Source organism: Anthonomus grandis, chromosome 18, assembly GCF_022605725.1.
Source record: "Anthonomus grandis grandis chromosome 18, icAntGran1.3, whole genome shotgun sequence".
Classification (NCBI taxonomy): Eukaryota; Metazoa; Arthropoda; class Insecta; order Coleoptera; family Curculionidae; genus Anthonomus; species Anthonomus grandis.
The window spans coordinates 12523006-12543185 of record NC_065563.1 but is presented as its reverse complement, the minus strand read 5'-3'; the positions used below and the strand labels follow the sequence as shown (position 1 = coordinate 12543185).

The window sequence follows — 20180 nt, the reverse complement described above, 5'->3', positions numbered from 1 at the left end:
CCTAAATTGAGCAAATATGTATAGAAGATAACTTGCAAATTTAGCTTTTGAAATCAAGAGAAATAAAAAAAAACCTTTGTATCATTAAAGAACTTTTTTTACTTAAAATAATTTAAAAAAGGTAATATTGATTGATACACACATATTATATCGTATAAAAAAAAATATTTCTTCAGTAATAGTGTTTATTTAAATTACAGGTATAAAAATAAAAACATGATTAATAAAACAAAAATATATTATTTAATCATGAAAATAAAAATACAAGATTTCAAGTATTTTAATACCGTATACAGGATGATTCAAAATTGAGTGCAAAGGTTTCAAGGGAGTATTTACCAGCCAAAACTAAGAAGTTCTTTTTCATTAAAACCTATGTCCTACTTGTTTCGTTTTCTAGATACACAAATAAAAAAAAATTATAATTTTTTTATTACGAAAATCTGCTTTTGTGTGTATCTGTTACTTAGGCTAAGTTAAATTTTTTGAAAAGAAATTAAATGAATCTCAATAATCGATGCGAATTTATTATTTGTTTTATTAGGGACAGATTTTGATTTTTTTCCTTGAAACAAAGCTGGATACGAGTAAGGCTCAAGAGGCAAGAAAGTTACATTATTGACCGCTTAATCTAAAAAAAGTTAAATTGTCAAAAAAGCGGTGTTTCGAAATTTCGATTTTTTACAATTAACATGTACTTTTTTAGATCGAAAATTTTGCATAACTTTTTTGTTATTAAAGATAGAGCGTTCATTTAAAAACTGTCAAGTACTCCTCGCAAAGGGGCACCTTGTACGTAATAATCAAAAACTAAAAAAATTGTAGTTTTTGAAAAAAATCGAAATTTCGGTTTTTTACAATTAACATGTACTTTTTTAGATCGAAAATTTTGCATAACTTTTTTGTTATTAAAGATAGAGCGTTCATTTAAAAACTGTCAAGTACTCCTCGCAAAGGGGCACCTTGTACGTAATAATCAAAAACTAAAAAAATTCTAGTTTTTGAAAAAAATCGAAATTTCGGTTTTTTACAATTAACATGTACTTTTTTAGATCGAAAATTTTGCATAACTTTTTTGTTATTAAAGATAGAGCGTTCATTTAAAAACTGTCAAGTACTCCTTGCAAAGGGACACCTTGTACGTAATAATCAAAAACTAAAAAAATTGTAGTTTTTGAAAAAAACCGAAATTTCTGTTTTTTACAATTAACATGTACTTTTTTAGATCAAAAATTTTGCATAACTTTTTTGTTATTAAAGATAGAGCTTTCATTTAAAAACTGTCAAGTACTCCTCGCAAAGGGGCACCTTGCACGTATTAATCAAAAACTAAAAAAATTGTAGTTTTTGAAAAAAACCGAAATTTCTGTTTTTTACAATTAACATGTACTTTTTTAGATCAAAAATTTTGCATAACTTTTTTGTTATTAAAGATAGAGCTTTCATTTAAAAACTGTCAAGTACTCCTCGCAAAGGGGCACCTTGTACGTATTAATCAAAAACTAAAAAAATTGTAGTTTTTGAAAAAAATCGAAATTTCGGTTTTTTACAATTAACATGTACTTTTTTAGATCGAAAATTTTGCATAACTTTTTTGTTATTAAAGATAGAGCTTTCATTTAAAAACTGTCAAGTACTCCTAGCGAAGGGGCACCTTGTACGTATTAATCAAAAACTAAAAAATTGTAGTTTTTGAAAAAAATCGAAATTTCGGTTTTTTACAATTAACATGTACTTTTTTAGATCGAAAATTTTGCATAACTTTTTTGTTATTAAAGATAGAGCTTTCATTTAAAAACTGCCAAGTACTCCTCGCAAAGGGGCACCTTGCACATAATTATTAAAATTTAAAAAATTATAGTTTTTGAGAAAAATCGAAATTTCGATTTTTTACAATTATCATGTACTTTTTTAGGTCGAAAATTTTGCATAACTTTTTTGTTATTAAAGATAGAGCGTTCATTTAAAAACTGTCAAGTACTCCTTGCAAAGGGACACCTTGTACGTAATAATCAAAAACTAAAAAAATTGTAGTTTTTGAAAAAAATCGAAATTTCGGTTTTTTACAATTAACATGTACTTTTTTAGATCGAAAATTTTGCATAACTTTTTTGTTATTAAAGATAGAGCGTTCATTTAAAAACTGTCAAGTACTCCTCGCAAAGGGGCACCTTGTACGTAATAATCAAAAACTAAAAAAATTGTAGTTTTTGAAAAAAATCGAAATTTCGGTTTTTTACAATTAACATGTACTTTTTTAGATCGAAAATTTTGCATAACTTTTTTGTTATTAAAGATAGAGCTTTCATTTAAAAACTGCCAAGTACTCCTCGCAAAGGGGCACCTTGCACATAATTATTAAAATTTAAAAAATTATAGTTTTTGAGAAAAATCGAAATTTCGATTTTTTACAATTATCATGTACTTTTTTAGATCGAAAATTTTGCATAACTTTTTTGTTATTAAAGATAGAGCGTTCATTTAAAAACTGTCAAGTACTCCTCGCAAAGGGGCACCTTGTACGTAATAATCAAAAACTAAAAAAATTGTAGTTTTTGAAAAAAATCGAAATTTCGGTTTTTTACAATTAACATGTACTTTTTTAGATCGAAAATTTTGCATAACTTTTTTGTTATTAAAGATAGAGCTTTCATTTAAAAACTGCCAAGTACTCCTCGCAAAGGGGCACCTTGCACATAATTATTAAAATTTAAAAAATTATAGTTTTTGAGAAAAATCGAAATTTCGATTTTTTACAATTATCATGTACTTTTTTAGATCGAAAATTTTGCATAACTTTTTTGTTATTAAAGATAGAGCTTTCATTTAAAAACTGTCAAGTACTCCTCGCAAAGGGGCACCTTGTACGTATTAATCAAAAACTAAAAAAATTGTAGTTTTTGAAAAAAATCGAAATTTCGGTTTTTTACAATTAACATGTACTTTTTTAGATCGAAAATTTTGCATAACTTTTTTGTTATTAAAGATAGAGCTTTCATTTAAAAACTGCCAAGTACTCCTCGCAAAGAGGCACCTTGCACATAATTATTAAAATTTAAAAAATTATAGTTTTTGAGAAAAATCGAAATTTCGATTTTTTACAATTATCATGTACTTTTTTAGATCGAAAATTTTGCATAACTTTTTTGTTATTAAAGATAGAGCTTTCATTTAAAAACTGTCAAGTACTCCTCGCAAAGGGGCACCTTGTACGTATTAATCAAAAACTAAAAAAAATGTAGTTTTTGAAAAAAATCGAAATTTCGGTTTTTTACAATTAACATGTACTTTTTTAGATCGAAAATTTTGCATAACTTTTTTGTTATTAAAGATAGAGCGTTCATTTAAAAACTGTCAAGTACTCCTCGCAAAGGGGCACCTTGTACGTAATAATCAAAAACTAAAAAAAATGTAGTTTTTGAAAAAAATCGAAATTTCGGTTTTTTACAATTAACATGTACTTTTTTAGATCGAAAATTTTGCATAACTTTTTTGTTATTAAAGATAGAGCTTTCATTTAAAAACTGCCAAGTACTCCTCGCAAAGGGGCACCTTGCACATAATTATTAAAATTTAAAAAATTATAGTTTTTGAGAAAAATCGAAATTTCGATTTTTTACAATTAACATGTACTTTTTTAGATCGAAAATTTTGCATAACTTTTTTGTTATTAAAGATAGAGCGTTCATTTAAAAACTGTCAAGTACTCCTTGCAAAGGGACACCTTGTACGTAATAATCAAAAACTAAAAAAATTGTAGTTTTTGAAAAAAACCGAAATTTCTGTTTTTTACAATTAACATGTACTTTTTTAGATCAAAAATTTTGCATAACTTTTTTGTTATTAAAGATAGAGCTTTCATTTAAAAACTGTCAAGTACTCCTCGCAAAGGGGCACCTTGTACGTATTAATCAAAAACTAAAAAAATTGTAGTTTTTGAAAAAAATCGAAATTTCGGTTTTTTACAATTAACATGTACTTTTTTAGATCAAAAATTTTGCATAACTTTTTTGTTATTAAAGATAGAGCGTTCATTTAAAAACTGTCAAGTACTCCTTGCAAAGGGACACCTTGTACGTAATAATCAAAAACTAAAAAAATTGTAGTTTTTGAAAAAAACCGAAATTTCTGTTTTTTACAATTAACATGTACTTTTTTAGATCAAAAATTTTGCATAACTTTTTTGTTATTAAAGATAGAGCTTTCATTTAAAAACTGTCAAGTACTCCTCGCAAAGGGGCACCTTGCACGTATTAATCAAAAACTAAAAAAATTGTAGTTTTTGAAAAAAACCGAAATTTCTGTTTTTTACAATTAACATGTACTTTTTTAGATCAAAAATTTTGCATAACTTTTTTGTTATTAAAGATAGAGCTTTCATTTAAAAACTGTCAAGTACTCCTCGCAAAGGGGCACCTTGTACGTATTAATCAAAAACTAAAAAAATTGTAGTTTTTGAAAAAAATCGAAATTTCGGTTTTTTACAATTAACATGTACTTTTTTAGATCGAAAATTTTGCATAACTTTTTTGTTATTAAAGATAGAGCTTTCATTTAAAAACTGTCAAGTACTCCTAGCGAAGGGGCACCTTGTACGTATTAATCAAAAACTAAAAAATTGTAGTTTTTGAAAAAAATCGAAATTTCGGTTTTTTACAATTAACATGTACTTTTTTAGATCGAAAATTTTGCATAACTTTTTTGTTATTAAAGATAGAGCTTTCATTTAAAAACTGCCAAGTACTCCTCGCAAAGGGGCACCTTGCACATAATTATTAAAATTTAAAAAATTATAGTTTTTGAGAAAAATCGAAATTTCGATTTTTTACAATTATCATGTACTTTTTTAGGTCGAAAATTTTGCATAACTTTTTTGTTATTAAAGATAGAGCGTTCATTTAAAAACTGTCAAGTACTCCTTGCAAAGGGACACCTTGTACGTAATAATCAAAAACTAAAAAAATTGTAGTTTTTGAAAAAAACCGAAATTTCTGTTTTTTACAATTAACATGTACTTTTTTAGATCAAAAATTTTGCATAACTTTTTTGTTATTAAAGATAGAGCTTTCATTTAAAAACTGTCAAGTACTCCTCGCAAAGGGGCACCTTGCACATAATTATTAAAATTTAAAAAATTATAGTTTTTGAGAAAAATCGAAATTTCGGTTTTTTACAATTAACATGTACTTTTTTAGATCGAAAATTTTGCATAACTTTTTTGTTATTAAAGATAGAGCGTTCATTTAAAAACTGTCAAGTACTCCTCGCAAAGGGGCACCTTGTACGTAATAATCAAAAACTAAAAAAATTGTAGTTTTTGAAAAAAATCGAAATTTCGGTTTTTTACAATTAACATGTACTTTTTTAGATCGAAAATTTTGCATAACTTTTTTGTTATTAAAGATAGAGCGTTCATTTAAAAACTGTCAAGTACTCCTCGCAAAGGGGCACCTTGTACGTAATAATCAAAAACTAAAAAAATTGTAGTTTTTGAAAAAAATCGAAATTTCGGTTTTTTACAATTAACATGTACTTTTTTAGATCGAAAATTTTGCATAACTTTTTTGTTATTAAAGATAGAGCTTTCATTTAAAAACTGTCAAGTACTCCTCGCAAAGGGGCACCTTGTACGTAATAATCAAAAACTAAAAAAATTGTAGTTTTTGAAAAAAATCGAAATTTCGGTTTTTTACAATTAACATGTACTTTTTTAGATCGAAAATTTTGCATAACTTTTTTGTTATTAAAGATAGAGCGTTCATTTAAAAACTGTCAAGTACTCCTCGCAAAGGGGCACCTTGTACGTAATAATCAAAAACTAAAAAAATTGTAGTTTTTGAAAAAAATCGAAATTTCGGTTTTTTACAATTAACATGTACTTTTTTAGATCGAAAATTTTGCATAACTTTTTTGTTATTAAAGATAGAGCTTTCATTTAAAAACTGTCAAGTACTCCTCGCAAAGGGGCACCTTGTACGTATTAATCAAAAACTAAAAAAAATGTAGTTTTTGAAAAAAATCGAAATTTCGGTTTTTTACAATTAACATGTACTTTTTTAGATCGAAAATTTTGCATAACTTTTTTGTTATTAAAGATAGAGCGTTCATTTAAAAACTGTCAAGTACTCCTCGCAAAGGGGCACCTTGTACGTAATAATCAAAAACTAAAAAAAATGTAGTTTTTGAAAAAAATCGAAATTTCGGTTTTTTACAATTAACATGTACTTTTTTAGATCGAAAATTTTGCATAACTTTTTTGTTATTAAAGATAGAGCTTTCATTTAAAAACTGCCAAGTACTCCTCGCAAAGGGGCACCTTGCACATAATTATTAAAATTTAAAAAATTATAGTTTTTGAGAAAAATCGAAATTTCGATTTTTTACAATTAACATGTACTTTTTTAGATCGAAAATTTTGCATAACTTTTTTGTTATTAAAGATAGAGCGTTCATTTAAAAACTGTCAAGTACTCCTTGCAAAGGGACACCTTGTACGTAATAATCAAAAACTAAAAAAATTGTAGTTTTTGAAAAAAACCGAAATTTCTGTTTTTTACAATTAACATGTACTTTTTTAGATCAAAAATTTTGCATAACTTTTTTGTTATTAAAGATAGAGCTTTCATTTAAAAACTGTCAAGTACTCCTTGCAAAGGGACACCTTGTACGTAATAATCAAAAACTAAAAAAATTGTAGTTTTTGAAAAAAACCGAAATTTCTGTTTTTTACAATTAACATGTACTTTTTTAGATCAAAAATTTTGCATAACTTTTTTGTTATTAAAGATAGAGCTTTCATTTAAAAACTGTCAAGTACTCCTCGCAAAGGGGCACCTTGCACGTATTAATCAAAAACTAAAAAAATTGTAGTTTTTGAAAAAAACCGAAATTTCTGTTTTTTACAATTAACATGTACTTTTTTAGATCAAAAATTTTGCATAACTTTTTTGTTATTAAAGATAGAGCTTTCATTTAAAAACTGTCAAGTACTCCTCGCAAAGGGGCACCTTGTACGTATTAATCAAAAACTAAAAAAATTGTAGTTTTTGAAAAAAATCGAAATTTCGGTTTTTTACAATTAACATGTACTTTTTTAGATCGAAAATTTTGCATAACTTTTTTGTTATTAAAGATAGAGCTTTCATTTAAAAACTGTCAAGTACTCCTAGCGAAGGGGCACCTTGTACGTATTAATCAAAAACTAAAAAATTGTAGTTTTTGAAAAAAATCGAAATTTCGGTTTTTTACAATTAACATGTACTTTTTTAGATCGAAAATTTTGCATAACTTTTTTGTTATTAAAGATAGAGCTTTCATTTAAAAACTGCCAAGTACTCCTCGCAAAGGGGCACCTTGCACATAATTATTAAAATTTAAAAAATTATAGTTTTTGAGAAAAATCGAAATTTCGATTTTTTACAATTATCATGTACTTTTTTAGGTCGAAAATTTTGCATAACTTTTTTGTTATTAAAGATAGAGCGTTCATTTAAAAACTGTCAAGTACTCCTTGCAAAGGGACACCTTGTACGTAATAATCAAAAACTAAAAAAATTGTAGTTTTTGAAAAAAACCGAAATTTCTGTTTTTTACAATTAACATGTACTTTTTTAGATCAAAAATTTTGCATAACTTTTTTGTTATTAAAGATAGAGCTTTCATTTAAAAACTGTCAAGTACTCCTCGCAAAGGGGCACCTTGTACGTATTAATCAAAAACTAAAAAAATTGTAGTTTTTGAAAAAAATCGAAATTTCGGTTTTTTACAATTAACATGTACTTTTTTAGATCGAAAATTTTGCATAACTTTTTTGTTATTAAAGATAGAGCGTTCATTTAAAAACTGTCAAGTACTCCTCGCAAAGGGGCACCTTGTACGTAATAATCAAAAACTAAAAAAATTGTAGTTTTTGAAAAAAATCGAAATTTCGGTTTTTTACAATTTAACATGTACTTTTTTAGATCGAAAATTTTGCATAACTTTTTTGTTATTAAAGATAGAGCTTTCATTTAAAAACTGCCAAGTACTCCTCGCAAAGGGGCACCTTGCACATAATTATTAAAATTTAAAAAATTATAGTTTTTGAGAAAAATCGAAATTTCGATTTTTTACAATTATCATGTACTTTTTTAGATCGAAAATTTTGCATAACTTTTTTGTTATTAAAGATAGAGCGTTCATTTAAAAACTGTCAAGTACTCCTCGCAAAGGGGCACCTTGTACGTAATAATCAAAAACTAAAAAAATTGTAGTTTTTGAAAAAAATCGAAATTTCGGTTTTTTACAATTAACATGTACTTTTTTAGATCGAAAATTTTGCATAACTTTTTTGTTATTAAAGATAGAGCTTTCATTTAAAAACTGTCAAGTACTCCTCGCAAAGGGGCACCTTGTACGTATTAATCAAAAACTAAAAAAATTGTAGTTTTTGAAAAAAATCGAAATTTCGGTTTTTTACAATTAACATGTACTTTTTTAGATCGAAAATTTTGCATAACTTTTTTGTTATTAAAGATAGAGCTTTCATTTAAAAACTGCCAAGTACTCCTCGCAAAGAGGCACCTTGCACATAATTATTAAAATTTAAAAAATTATAGTTTTTGAGAAAAATCGAAATTTCGATTTTTTACAATTATCATGTACTTTTTTAGATCGAAAATTTTGCATAACTTTTTTGTTATTAAAGATAGAGCTTTCATTTAAAAACTGTCAAGTACTCCTCGCAAAGGGGCACCTTGTACGTATTAATCAAAAACTAAAAAAATTGTAGTTTTTGAAAAAAATCGAAATTTCGGTTTTTTACAATTAACATGTACTTTTTTAGATCGAAAATTTTGCATAACTTTTTTGTTATTAAAGATAGAGCTTTCATTTAAAAACTGCCAAGTACTCCTCGCAAAGAGGCACCTTGCACATAATTATTAAAATTTAAAAAATTATAGTTTTTGAGAAAAATCGAAATTTCGATTTTTTACAATTATCATGTACTTTTTTAGATCGAAAATTTTGCATAACTTTTTTGTTATTAAAGATAGAGCTTTCATTTAAAAACTGTCAAGTACTCCTCGCAAAGGGGCACCTTGTACGTATTAATCAAAAACTAAAAAAAATGTAGTTTTTGAAAAAAATCGAAATTTCGGTTTTTTACAATTAACATGTACTTTTTTAGATCGAAAATTTTGCATAACTTTTTTGTTATTAAAGATAGAGCTTTCATTTAAAAACTGTCAAGTACTCCTCGCAAAGGGGCACCTTGTACGTATTAATCAAAAACTAAAAAAAATGTAGTTTTTGAAAAAAATCGAAATTTCGGTTTTTTACAATTAACATGTACTTTTTTAGATCGAAAATTTTGCATAACTTTTTTGTTATTAAAGATAGAGCGTTCATTTAAAAACTGTCAAGTACTCCTCGCAAAGGGGCACCTTGTACGTAATAATCAAAAACTAAAAAAAATGTAGTTTTTGAAAAAAATCGAAATTTCGGTTTTTTACAATTAACATGTACTTTTTTAGATCGAAAATTTTGCATAACTTTTTTGTTATTAAAGATAGAGCTTTCATTTAAAAACTGTCAAGTACTCCTCGCAAAGGGGCACCTTGTACGTATTAATCAAAAACTAAAAAAAATGTAGTTTTTGAAAAAAATCGAAATTTCGGTTTTTTACAATTAACATGTACTTTTTTAGATCGAAAATTTTGCATAACTTTTTTGTTATTAAAGATAGAGCTTTCATTTAAAAACTGTCAAGTACTCCTCGCAAAGGGGCACCTTGTACGTATTAATCAAAAACTAAAAAAATTGTAGTTTTTGAAAAAAATCGAAATTTCGGTTTTTTACAATTAACATGTACTTTTTTAGATCGAAAATTTTGCATAACTTTTTTGTTATTAAAGATAGAGCTTTCATTTAAAAACTGTCAAGTACTCCTCGCAAAGGGGCACCTTGTACGTATTAATCAAAAACTAAAAAAATTGTAGTTTTTGAAAAAAATCGAAATTTCGGTTTTTTACAATTAACATGTACTTTTTTAGATCGAAAATTTTGCATAACTTTTTTGTTATTAAAGATAGAGCTTTCATTTAAAAACTGTCAAGTACTCCTCGCAAAGGGGCACCTTGTACGTATTAATCAAAAACTAAAAAAATTGTAGTTTTTGAAAAAAATCGAAATTTCGGTTTTTTACAATTAACATGTACTTTTTTAGATCGAAAATTTTGCATAACTTTTTTGTTATTAAAGATAGAGCTTTCATTTAAAAACTGCCAAGTACTCCTCGCAAAGGGGCACCTTGCACATAATTATTAAAATTTAAAAAATTATAGTTTTTGAGAAAAATCGAAATTTCGGTTTTTTACAATTAACATGTACTTTTTTAGATCGAAAATTTTGCATAACTTTTTTGTTATTAAAGATAGAGCTTTCATTTAAAAACTGTCAAGTACTCCTCGCAAAGGGGCACCTTGTACGTATTAATCAAAAACTAAAAAAATTGTAGTTTTTGAAAAAAATCGAAATTTCGGTTTTTTACAATTAACATGTACTTTTTTAGATCGAAAATTTTGCATAACTTTTTTGTTATTAAAGATAGAGCTTTCATTTAAAAACTGTCAAGTACTCCTCGCAAAGGGGCACCTTGCACGTATTAATCAAAAACTAAAAAAATTGTAGTTTTTGAAAAAAATCGAAATTTCGGTTTTTTACAATTAACATGTACTTTTTTTAGATCGAAAATTTTGCATAACTTTTTTGTTATTAAAGATAGAGGTTTCATTTAAAAACTGTTAAGTACTCCTAGCGAAGGGGCACCTTGCACATAATTATCAAAATTGAAAAAATTATAGTTTTTGAGAAAAATCGAAATTCAGAATATTCAGTTTCAGCACCAGCAAACTAAGAGCTCTCTCTATATTCAATGCAAACCACTGTCCAAGAAGTTAATAATAGATCTACATACTTTTCAAATTTCCAACCAAATTGAAAACATTATATTTTTAACTATAAACCTAGTGTGCTTCGTTATCACCACTTTAAAATAAATAATAATGGGTAATAATAACTGGTTTAATTGGTTAATAATATTAATTGGTTTATTTTGCTTACCTTAACGTTAAAATGAGCTTTCCTTCTAGTGATATACATTCTCGAAAATTTGAAAGGACAGTTTTGACATCCCTGTATATTCAAAGAACTTTTCATCGTTTTCTTTAATTTCTCTAAAGGATCTTTGAAACTCTCAATTTTGGGTTCGTGTCAAGAAATAATCGTCAACCCAGCTACGTTTCTCTTTTTCTTCAAGTAGTAGTATTTTTAAATAAGTTGATGTCTCATATAAGTAAAACAAATTTGCAACCGAATTTGCTCTTTCCATTGTAAAAATTGACTTAAAACACTGAATTAATCATTTTAAACGCATCTAATGTAACCACTTATTCTTACGAATTGATTCCGTACGAATTCGTACCCAATGTAACCGCCGCCTAAAGGAGGGCCTTTAAGACGACAAATAAGCCTACGAAATTTTATTTAAATCGGCTGAAAGGATTTTAAATAATCGATAAAAAACCGATTTTATTAAAAAACTTTTACACTCTGCATCTAGAAAACGAAGCAAGTTAGGTTATGAAAAAAAGTAATCCTCACCTAAAATAAGACAAAGTTTCAATTAACTTGAGATAGATGCATGTTTTTTAAAATATTTGTTTTATTATTATGATAATCTTGAATCTTATAAATGATCTGATGATCTTCATTTAAAATTTTGCTTGTATTTAATTAACAAATTCAATTAAAAACACTTTTAGGTATAACCATCTATAAAAATCAAAATATAGATGATTTTATAAGGGGTTTGTAATTAGCAAGGGTTTATATACTAAAAATATAAACAACTCTATATTATATTATTTTATCATAAACACAGACAGACAATTCACAATAATTCGGTTTTGAGAAACAGTGAACCAAATACTGGTGATACATTATCCGCTATACTCGTACGTCAAATCTGTCAAAAAAGACCTAGCAACTATCTTAACGTATATACGTTTTCGGGTACACGCCCCCCGTAGGTACTTTTTTCTTTTCCACGCAGGCCTTGACACGCGGTCAAAATCAAAGGAAGACTATATGTTCCGCAGGGCCCAAGACCGCATCCGCACTTATTACTACAAGACCCGAGAAGATCTGCACCACCACAACCGCCACCTGCCGCCCCACCAACTGAACCGCCTCCTCGCCGATCTCCAGTCGAAGTTGAAACTGAACCGCTACCACGGGCACTTGTTTGATCGGAGGGCCGCCCCTTCCGAGAACCAGCCGCCCCTGTGCGACCATGCGGGACTGTTTCGTTGCATGGGCCGTTGGGACAAGGTAAAGTGTCTTTACGAGCCGCCCCACCGGATCAACCCTTACGCCAGCAGGGAGGAGCGGATCGTGTTCCAGACGTGGAATCTGGACCATCAGATCGAACGGTCGCGTAGCATCGTTCCGGTTATTTGCGAGGGTCTCGGTCAGGAGGCCTGTTTGGACGTTAAACGGATTTACGAGGACCTCTTTACTCCTCGCAATATGAAGTTCGTACATATTGTTTGTCACGATAAGGGGGCCCACAGTACTAAAAAGGCTGAATCTTATTTGATTTGTTGAACGTAAGTAATTAAGGGAAGAGGGTGGTTTTTAAGCTCATGACTTATAATGTTCGGGGAATGTGGTTTGAGGCTTAAAGTGCTTGGAACAAGGTTTTTTTTTGAGGTAGATATGCGGCTTCAAATTTGAAGATTAAGATTTCATGGTTCAATGAAATAAAAAGCAAAGTATTCAGAACACTTTTCTCTATGAATTTCATTGGAGGTTTAAACCGTTTGGGTCGATCTATCTTGAGATATTTGGCCTCAAAGTTACAAGTAACTTCTATTAAAAAAAAATTATTATTTATGTAACAAGTGTGTAAAATGATCCTTTTTTATGAATGGGAAAATGGACAATTCCCATGAATAAAAAAAGGGTTTTTACACACGTGTGACATACAAATTTTTCATAAATCACTTGACGCACTTAAACGACTTTACGGTAAAAAAAAACGTCAAAACATTTGTTGACAAACTATAAATTAAATGTCAAATAAACGTACACACCCTGGAAAGTGTGTAAAGTGAGTACTTTACGCACGCTAATAGAAAAAATCATTTTTAGAGGTCTGTAAAGAAGCGGTCTTTCCTTTTCTACTAAACGTATTCTGGTAGTTCAATGAAACGAAAAACAAAACCTTCAGGAGACTTGTCTCTATAAATCCCTTTAAGACTCGAATTATTTAGCTCAACGGTTCTTGAGATATACAGGGTGTCCCATAAATAATGGTAAATCATTTAACGGTAGATTCCTTTGAAAAAAAAAAGGTTAAGTTAAATTTTCTCAGTCCGAAAGTCAAAGACAAACAAGATACGGGGCCATAAAGTTAACGTAATTTTACCATAGATTTTTCCAGGGTGAAGTACCATTATGCGAAGCAAAATAATAGGCGAATGGTCCTGTTTACTTCGCAATCTTTATTTCAAAAATCCCGACGCGTTTCGGTTGTTAAACCATTGTCAAGGGAAAACTAAGTAAGTAAAATATAAAAGGGTGTTATTAAACTAATAAATTAATTAACCCATTCAGGACGGTTGACGTACGCGTACGTTTTTCAAAGCGGACATTGATGGCCTGATGTCGTACATGTTTAGAGTTTAGAGAGGTTTTGAGTGAAGAACACTCGACTTGTTGCCTCGTGTTAAGTGCACTCCGTCCGAGATCCACTATGAGTCTCGCGCGGGTGGCCGCTTTTGTGCTACACTGTGGAGGTGGAATTAACAACAACCCTAAACATCAGATTCGGGTTTTATTCACTTCTTTAAAACTTCTCTAACTAAAACTAAATTAACAAAAACAGAGAGAATTTCTCGACATAAAGCAAACGTGACCGACTGACTTGCACCTTTTTGACCATTGACGTCTACGTGACATCGGCAAGACCTCGGGTCGACTTGGTAGGGTGGAGCTGCTAGGCAGTGGCGCCACACATGTACTACCTTGTATGCAATATCTTGGGACGACTGCCGTACACATTTTAGGGTTAAATTAATTTTTTTCTGGACTGGTGCCGTACATGTACTGCTGCATTACACATCACACTTGGCCGAATGCCGTAGATGTACGTCAGTTATATCATATTTGAAAGACTGCTGCCGTACCAGTACGACAGTTAGAAAACTAATTAGTAGCAGGACGACTGACGTGCGGATACGGCATTTTTTAATTTTTAGGGGCAAGTAAAAGGCATTTGTAATTCACATTTTTTTAATTCTGGAACTCGTAGTAAATATCAAAAAACAAAAGTTGATTTCTTATATAGAAAATACAAAGAACAAACTAAAAACACAAACGAACGAAAATACAAATAACACAATATAGTTTTCTATTTGCAAAACAAGGGTGCACACAAAGTGCAATATTGCATTCTTTACACATAAAGCGGGTATCTGAGCGTTTTTTCTTTCGAAACTGTGCGGTGCCACAAACATGGCATCTTCTTTGTGTTCTCGATCCTTGAGCTGCAGTTGGTGGAACGGGGCTTGGAAAATGCCTTTCAATTAATCGAGCTGGATTATCAACACTACCAGGTGCGCCTCGTTTCTTCGTAGAAATGGGATATTTTTCGAATATTTGAGCCACAACTTGCAATCGAAAGTCTGAAAACGATGGTTAATTTCCTGTTTTGACTTGAAATACGCATTATACAAGCATAAGTCCATTAAATGGAAAAACAGTTTCTTATACCACTTCAATGATTTTCTAGCACAATCAACAAAACTAATTTGCATGTCTATTTTGTCAACTGCTCCCGTCTTTAAATTATATTCTAACACGCACTGAGGTTTCAAAACACGATCACCAGTTTTACGATCGAGTTTTCCGGTTTCCTTGAGGCATGGCTTTGATACTGAAGTTAACATGTGCACAAATTTCTTATCATGCCACTTCAGGGCTAACATGTTTTCAGTGGATGCACTCTCAACTTCTCCTTTTTTTATGGGCTTACGAAACTCTAGCATCCCCTTTCTGGTGGTTTTCACAGTTCCAGTTCCTCCGGTTTCTTGCGTCATTAAGTACTCAAATAATTCTGGACTGGTGTACCAGTTATCTACACACGAAATATGTTTTTTATTATAGTATTCTTTCATTAGGGTATCAACAATCTGTCCAGATTTTCTCACAACTCCATTTTCTGATCCATTATAGTGGTTGAACCAGTGTATATGAGGCTATGAGTGCAATATCGGACTAACCCACAAAAATTCAAAATCGACTTTATTGTAGAACATTATCCGTCAAGTTAAAATCTATTTAATGCACAGTGGACCAAACGACCTATTCCTTTTCGTTACGAGATGGCCGCACTAAAATAGTGATTGAACATTATTATTGATAAAAGTTTAAAGAAGCAAAGTGGACTATCCTCAGTTAGTCCACTGTGCTGCTAAAAGTAAGAAGTTTATGTGCTAGAGAAACCTTAAGAAAAGACACTGAACTGACAAAAAGTGGAGAAACGCAGCGGTTATCTGTTTCGATTTAATGAAGACTCTTCCTACATCTGTACTTAGCACAGGCATTTGTTACTATAAAAGGCAGTTATGGACTTACTGCTTTAATATATATGAAATGGGAACCAATAATTCGTTCATGTTTGTATGGGATGAAAGTATTGCTTCCAGGGGGCCGCAAGAGGTGGGATCATGTATTTTATATTACATAAAAAACTTTGTTACCTCGAAAAGACTTATTATGTATTCTGACCAATGTGGTGGTCAGAATCGTAATATAAAAATGTCATTGATATGTAACTATATTACTGCATCTCCATTATTTACTATGGAAGAAATAGATCATAAATTTCTTGTAAGTGGTCATTCCTATTTACCATGCGACCAAGATTCCGGAATCATAGAAAAAGAAAAGAAATTTCATCCGCATATCTTTATACCTCAAGACTGGCAGACAGTCATAAGACATGCTAGAAAAAAATCCCTTTACCATAATAGAAATGGATAAGTCAAGATTTTTTTCCTCTAAGGAACTAATGAAAGTAACATAATAAACAGAAAAGTATCTGAAACAAAAACAAAGGTGGAGTGGCTCAAAATCCAATGGAAAAGATTTTCCCAATACTATTCAGTATAAGTACTCGAATAATGAAGAGGTTTATTTTAACACAGTAGATCTTAATAAAAGGAAATCTTTTTTCAAGAGATTAAGCATCTAAGAAATTAAGCATCTGCGCCTTTTATACCCAAATGGTAATGCCATTAATGAAGCTAAAATAAAGATCTCCTTGAGTATAATGGAATTCATCCCTCCTATATACCAAGATTTTTATAAAAATCTAAGGTCATCCGCTCAAGCAACTAGATGTGAAGTAGCCCAATTGAAGAAGAAGAAACTTTACGTATTTAATAACTACCTATTTAATAAAAAAATAAAGTTTCTATATTTTTTTATTTATTCTCGTGACAATACGAGTAATACAGTTTTTGACGTAATACTTATAATAGCTTAAGTTATAGTAACCCATTAAAAACCCAATCTATTTTAAATGTAGAGTGGACTAATCCACATAGAAAAATCGAATATTAGCCATATCCAAAAATTTAAAACAAATTCCGCAAATTTAAGTAACACTCAACAACATTCAATTAATTCGAACTACAGAAATGTTCTTTTAAAAGGGTTTTGCGCACGTACATTTTCGTACTTTTTTAAACCTATTTTTTAGCACTTAATAATGTTGGGGTTAGTCCGTTTTTGCACTCATAGCCTCATATAATAAACCCCAAAATGTAACCACTCTCCACGTCGCATATTTCAAAAAGCTTTATACCAAATCTATGTCTTTTTGACGTTGATATATTGTTTAAAAGAAAGCCGACCCTCCTGCCATAAAATTAAACTTTCGTCAATACACAGTTCTTGGAACGGGTAAAAACTGGAACTAAATTTAGTCTTAATTTGTTCCACTACGGGACTGATTTTTCTTAAAGCGCCATCTTGAGGATTTTCGCTACTGGAAAAATTAAGGGCATATAGTATCTTTAGAAAACGATCTCTGGCAAATACCGATAGACCAGTAATCTTTCAGTTTTGGTTTTTCAACAATGCCCATCAAGATACACAATCCAAAAAATCGATAAAGCTCTGCCAACTCTATATCTTTCCATGAGGATTTATTTTCACATTTTTTCTTACCATATATGTTTGTTTCCTTGACAACGATGAACAAATGAACATTTATCGGTTATACCTGAACTCGAATATTTTTGGTGTAAATTCTTCATCAAATTTCCAAATAAAATCCTTAGGTATTCTTTTTAGTTTCTGCTGTGGACCTTGTAAATTGCAAATATCGTCAGTTTGTTGATGATTTTCTATATTTCTGTCTAAAACAAACGGCTCCTCGTCATCGGAAGAGGTGTAGTGCTCACTTCCAATTGGTTGATACTCATCGAGAGAGTCATCGTCGTCACCGATATGGCCATCGTCACTGCTAGATTCTCCATCCATTATTCTTTGCGCGCTTCACGATCTAGCTCTCGTTGTCCAAGCCGTCCACGCAAATCCATCTTTCCTATTATTTATAGTAATATAAAAACGAAACATGTGTACTCTAAATACTATTAACTTTGTGGAATTTTATGTGATAGTCACACGTGCTTTCTAAAAACGATTAAATGCGTCCGATTTGCTACAATACAAGCAACTGCACGCGTTCTCGCAGTCGACTGGCTGGCTGTACCACGCACACGTTCGACGCCAACCCATAAAGCATGTACGGCACCCGTCCCTACCACTTGGTTTCCTGATGCCGTCCTAGGCGCGCGATAAATCGGCCCGTCCCGAATGGGTTAAAAACATAATAAAACTTACATGATATTATCACAATCATGTCCATAAAAAGGTTAAAAACATCGACAAACACATAACATTACAATACATTAATCTAAAAACATCTCAACACACCGTATGTTTACAAACAATAACGGATTTTGGTTAAAAAAAAAAAAACCGAAACGCCTCGGGATTTTTGAAATAAAGATTGTGAAGTAAACAGGACCCTTCGCCTATTATTTTGCTTTGCTTAATGTAATTTTTTGAGTTTTGGCGATAATTTAATAACCTAGTTATTAATAAAACTGGAATAATGGGTTTTTATGCTTCAAATCTTAAAACTATGTCATAAAATGGCCATTTCTCGAAAACTGCTTAAGGGAACTGAATGAAATAAAAACTAGAGCATTCAGTACATTTTTCTCTACAAATTTCGGTTAACAGTCAAATCGTTTCAACTGACTTTTCTTGAGATAATTGGCCTTAAAGTTGGAGTACCTAAAAGTGAAAAACAAGTCGCAAGTTTTAAATGCTCTTATCTACTAACCTCCTAAATAGTGACATTTCAAAGACACTTTTCTCTATAAACTTCATTCGAGGCTCAAATTATTTCGTCCTTGAGATATTCGACCTCAAAGTTGGAATAACTTTATAAGGGCGTGAGCTTTTCAAAATCCCTTTTTGACCTTTTTTAAATTATCGACCTAAACCGTTTTAATTCAGTCTTTTTGGGGCTCAGGAGGGACCTTTGTTCGTTCATATAAGCGTAGCACATATTATATATTTTCATATAGAGGTAATCTCGTAATAGACGAATATTTTTGGTAAACGCTATGAAGGAGAACCCAAAGGTGCAGAAAATTTAGTGCAGAGGCTTTTTTTTTGGTTATAGATCGCTAATTAGTTCAAAATTGTCCTGTACACAAACTTGCACGAACTGCAGCGTTGCCACTAGTAAAACAATTATGAACCAACTTGTTGCAAGTTATATACTGTATTGCCACATAGGGCCTCTTATTTATGTATAACCGTATAAATGTGCTTGTCAAAGATGTGATTAAAGTAGTGCTAACTTGTAGTAAATGTTGTTAAACACAGTGTTGCCCGTTTCGGGGTAAGTTTGGCAAGGCTGTTAAAACATATTTATATATATATAGTAGTGCTTCCAAGCCTGTATACAAGTTAAATAATACGCTTTGGCTCTTAATTAGGTAATAATCAAGGTGCTGTGATTTTCAAATGTTTCGTGACGTTACGCGTCGTACTCTACCTCCTAAGATCGTACACTATTTTTTATCTAAAAGTTTACTAAATTTTTTTTAAAAATTCGGGAGCCCACAGGGTTAAAGAATCGCCCCCTTCTTTGCGTTTTGTGACCTTATGTTAAGCGACGCCCTGGTCCGGTTGGGCGTGGCCTTCCTCTCCCCCCACTGTTTGTATTAAGTGAGCCCTTAATTAATTAAGAAAACTCATATCAATGTTCGAGAAGTAGAATAGAAAATGTTGGAGCGACAATAAAAACGTTTAAAAACCATTTAATGTGTTTAAATTAAATCAATTACCTTGTAGAAGTTTAAAGAACGAAAAACCATTAGATAACTTTTTATTATATTAATATGCCACACTGAAAGATAGAAAATTCCCTAAATAACAATTAAATCGGCTAACCTACGCATATTATGAAACGATAATGATAATAAATTAGAACGTACAATTTAATAAAGGGACAACCCTTAACTGAAATTCCCCATCACTCAATCCTGGTAACGTGACGTCATATTTCGTGGATGGATCGCCCCTTCTTTCTAAGTGACGATGATGACATCGGATGGATTTAAAGCTACGTGACGCTCGAGCGGTTTCGGTTGCGCAACATCAAAATGGTCGCGCCCGCTCGGTTTTATTACTAATGACGGCTTCTTTGGTTCCTGAAAAGTCACTTTTATTGCTTTCGGTATATCGGTGGTAATCTGCAACAAGAAAAGTGCATGTTAGTAAATTTGGCAATGTCGGTTAAAGAGGGAGTTTTTTGGGAAAATCAAGGGCAGCGAGAAAATTTTATACGGTGAATGAATACGGTGATGACAATGACCGTGATAAGATTGCCGCAACTGTAAGACTTTATATCTCAAGAACGGCTGATTGACATTAAATTGAGCCTAAAATGGAGAGTAAACTTCCGATTTAGAAAGAATCTTTATGCCTTGTCCAATTAGTTCGTTAAATTATTGATTGTCCTTAAAGCAAATTTAACATTTAGA

The 20180-nt window shown here is 30.6% G+C and overlaps 2 protein-coding genes and 2 long non-coding RNA genes across 26 annotated transcripts in view; 2 read left to right on the top strand and 2 right to left on the bottom strand.

The window, feature by feature from the left end:
• Positions 1–20180, top strand: part of LOC126746784 (DNA fragmentation factor subunit beta) — a 148153-nt gene that overhangs the window by 78491 nt on the left and 49482 nt on the right. For 11 of the 13 annotated variants that reach the window (XM_050455173.1, XM_050455171.1, XM_050455167.1 and 8 more), the window contains one exon: positions 12095–19453. The exons of the other annotated variants lie outside the window; for them this stretch is intronic. In XM_050455173.1, coding sequence (XP_050311130.1) covers positions 12095–12648 — 554 coding nt within the window. In that variant the 3' untranslated portion in view covers positions 12649–19453. Of the gene's footprint in view, positions 1–12094; positions 19454–20180 lie in introns of those variants that run through there. 13 annotated transcript variants of the gene reach the window in all.
• LOC126746803 (uncharacterized) lies at positions 683–8660 on the bottom strand. The gene is made up of 3 exons (XR_007663983.1): positions 8563–8660; positions 1999–3206; positions 683–962 (listed from the first exon to the last, which is right to left on the bottom strand). It is a non-coding gene; the product is annotated as an uncharacterized LOC126746803 (long non-coding RNA).
• On the top strand, positions 1091–8738 carry LOC126746805 (uncharacterized). Of its 2 annotated transcripts, none has more exons than XR_007663988.1 (4): positions 1091–1915; positions 3297–4850; positions 5369–7441; positions 8652–8738. It is a non-coding gene; the product is annotated as an uncharacterized LOC126746805 (long non-coding RNA). The 2 variants fall into 2 exon arrangements; XR_007663987.1 differs by having other exon boundaries at positions 5196–7441.
• The window catches only part of LOC126746762 (TATA-binding protein-associated factor 172), a 138169-nt gene continuing 137494 nt past the window's right edge, over positions 19506–20180 (bottom strand). For all 10 annotated transcript variants that reach the window (XM_050455102.1, XM_050455106.1, XM_050455109.1 and 7 more), the window contains one exon: positions 19506–19889. The gene's annotated coding sequence lies outside the window, so the exon portion shown is untranslated. The remainder of the gene's footprint in view (positions 19890–20180) is intronic.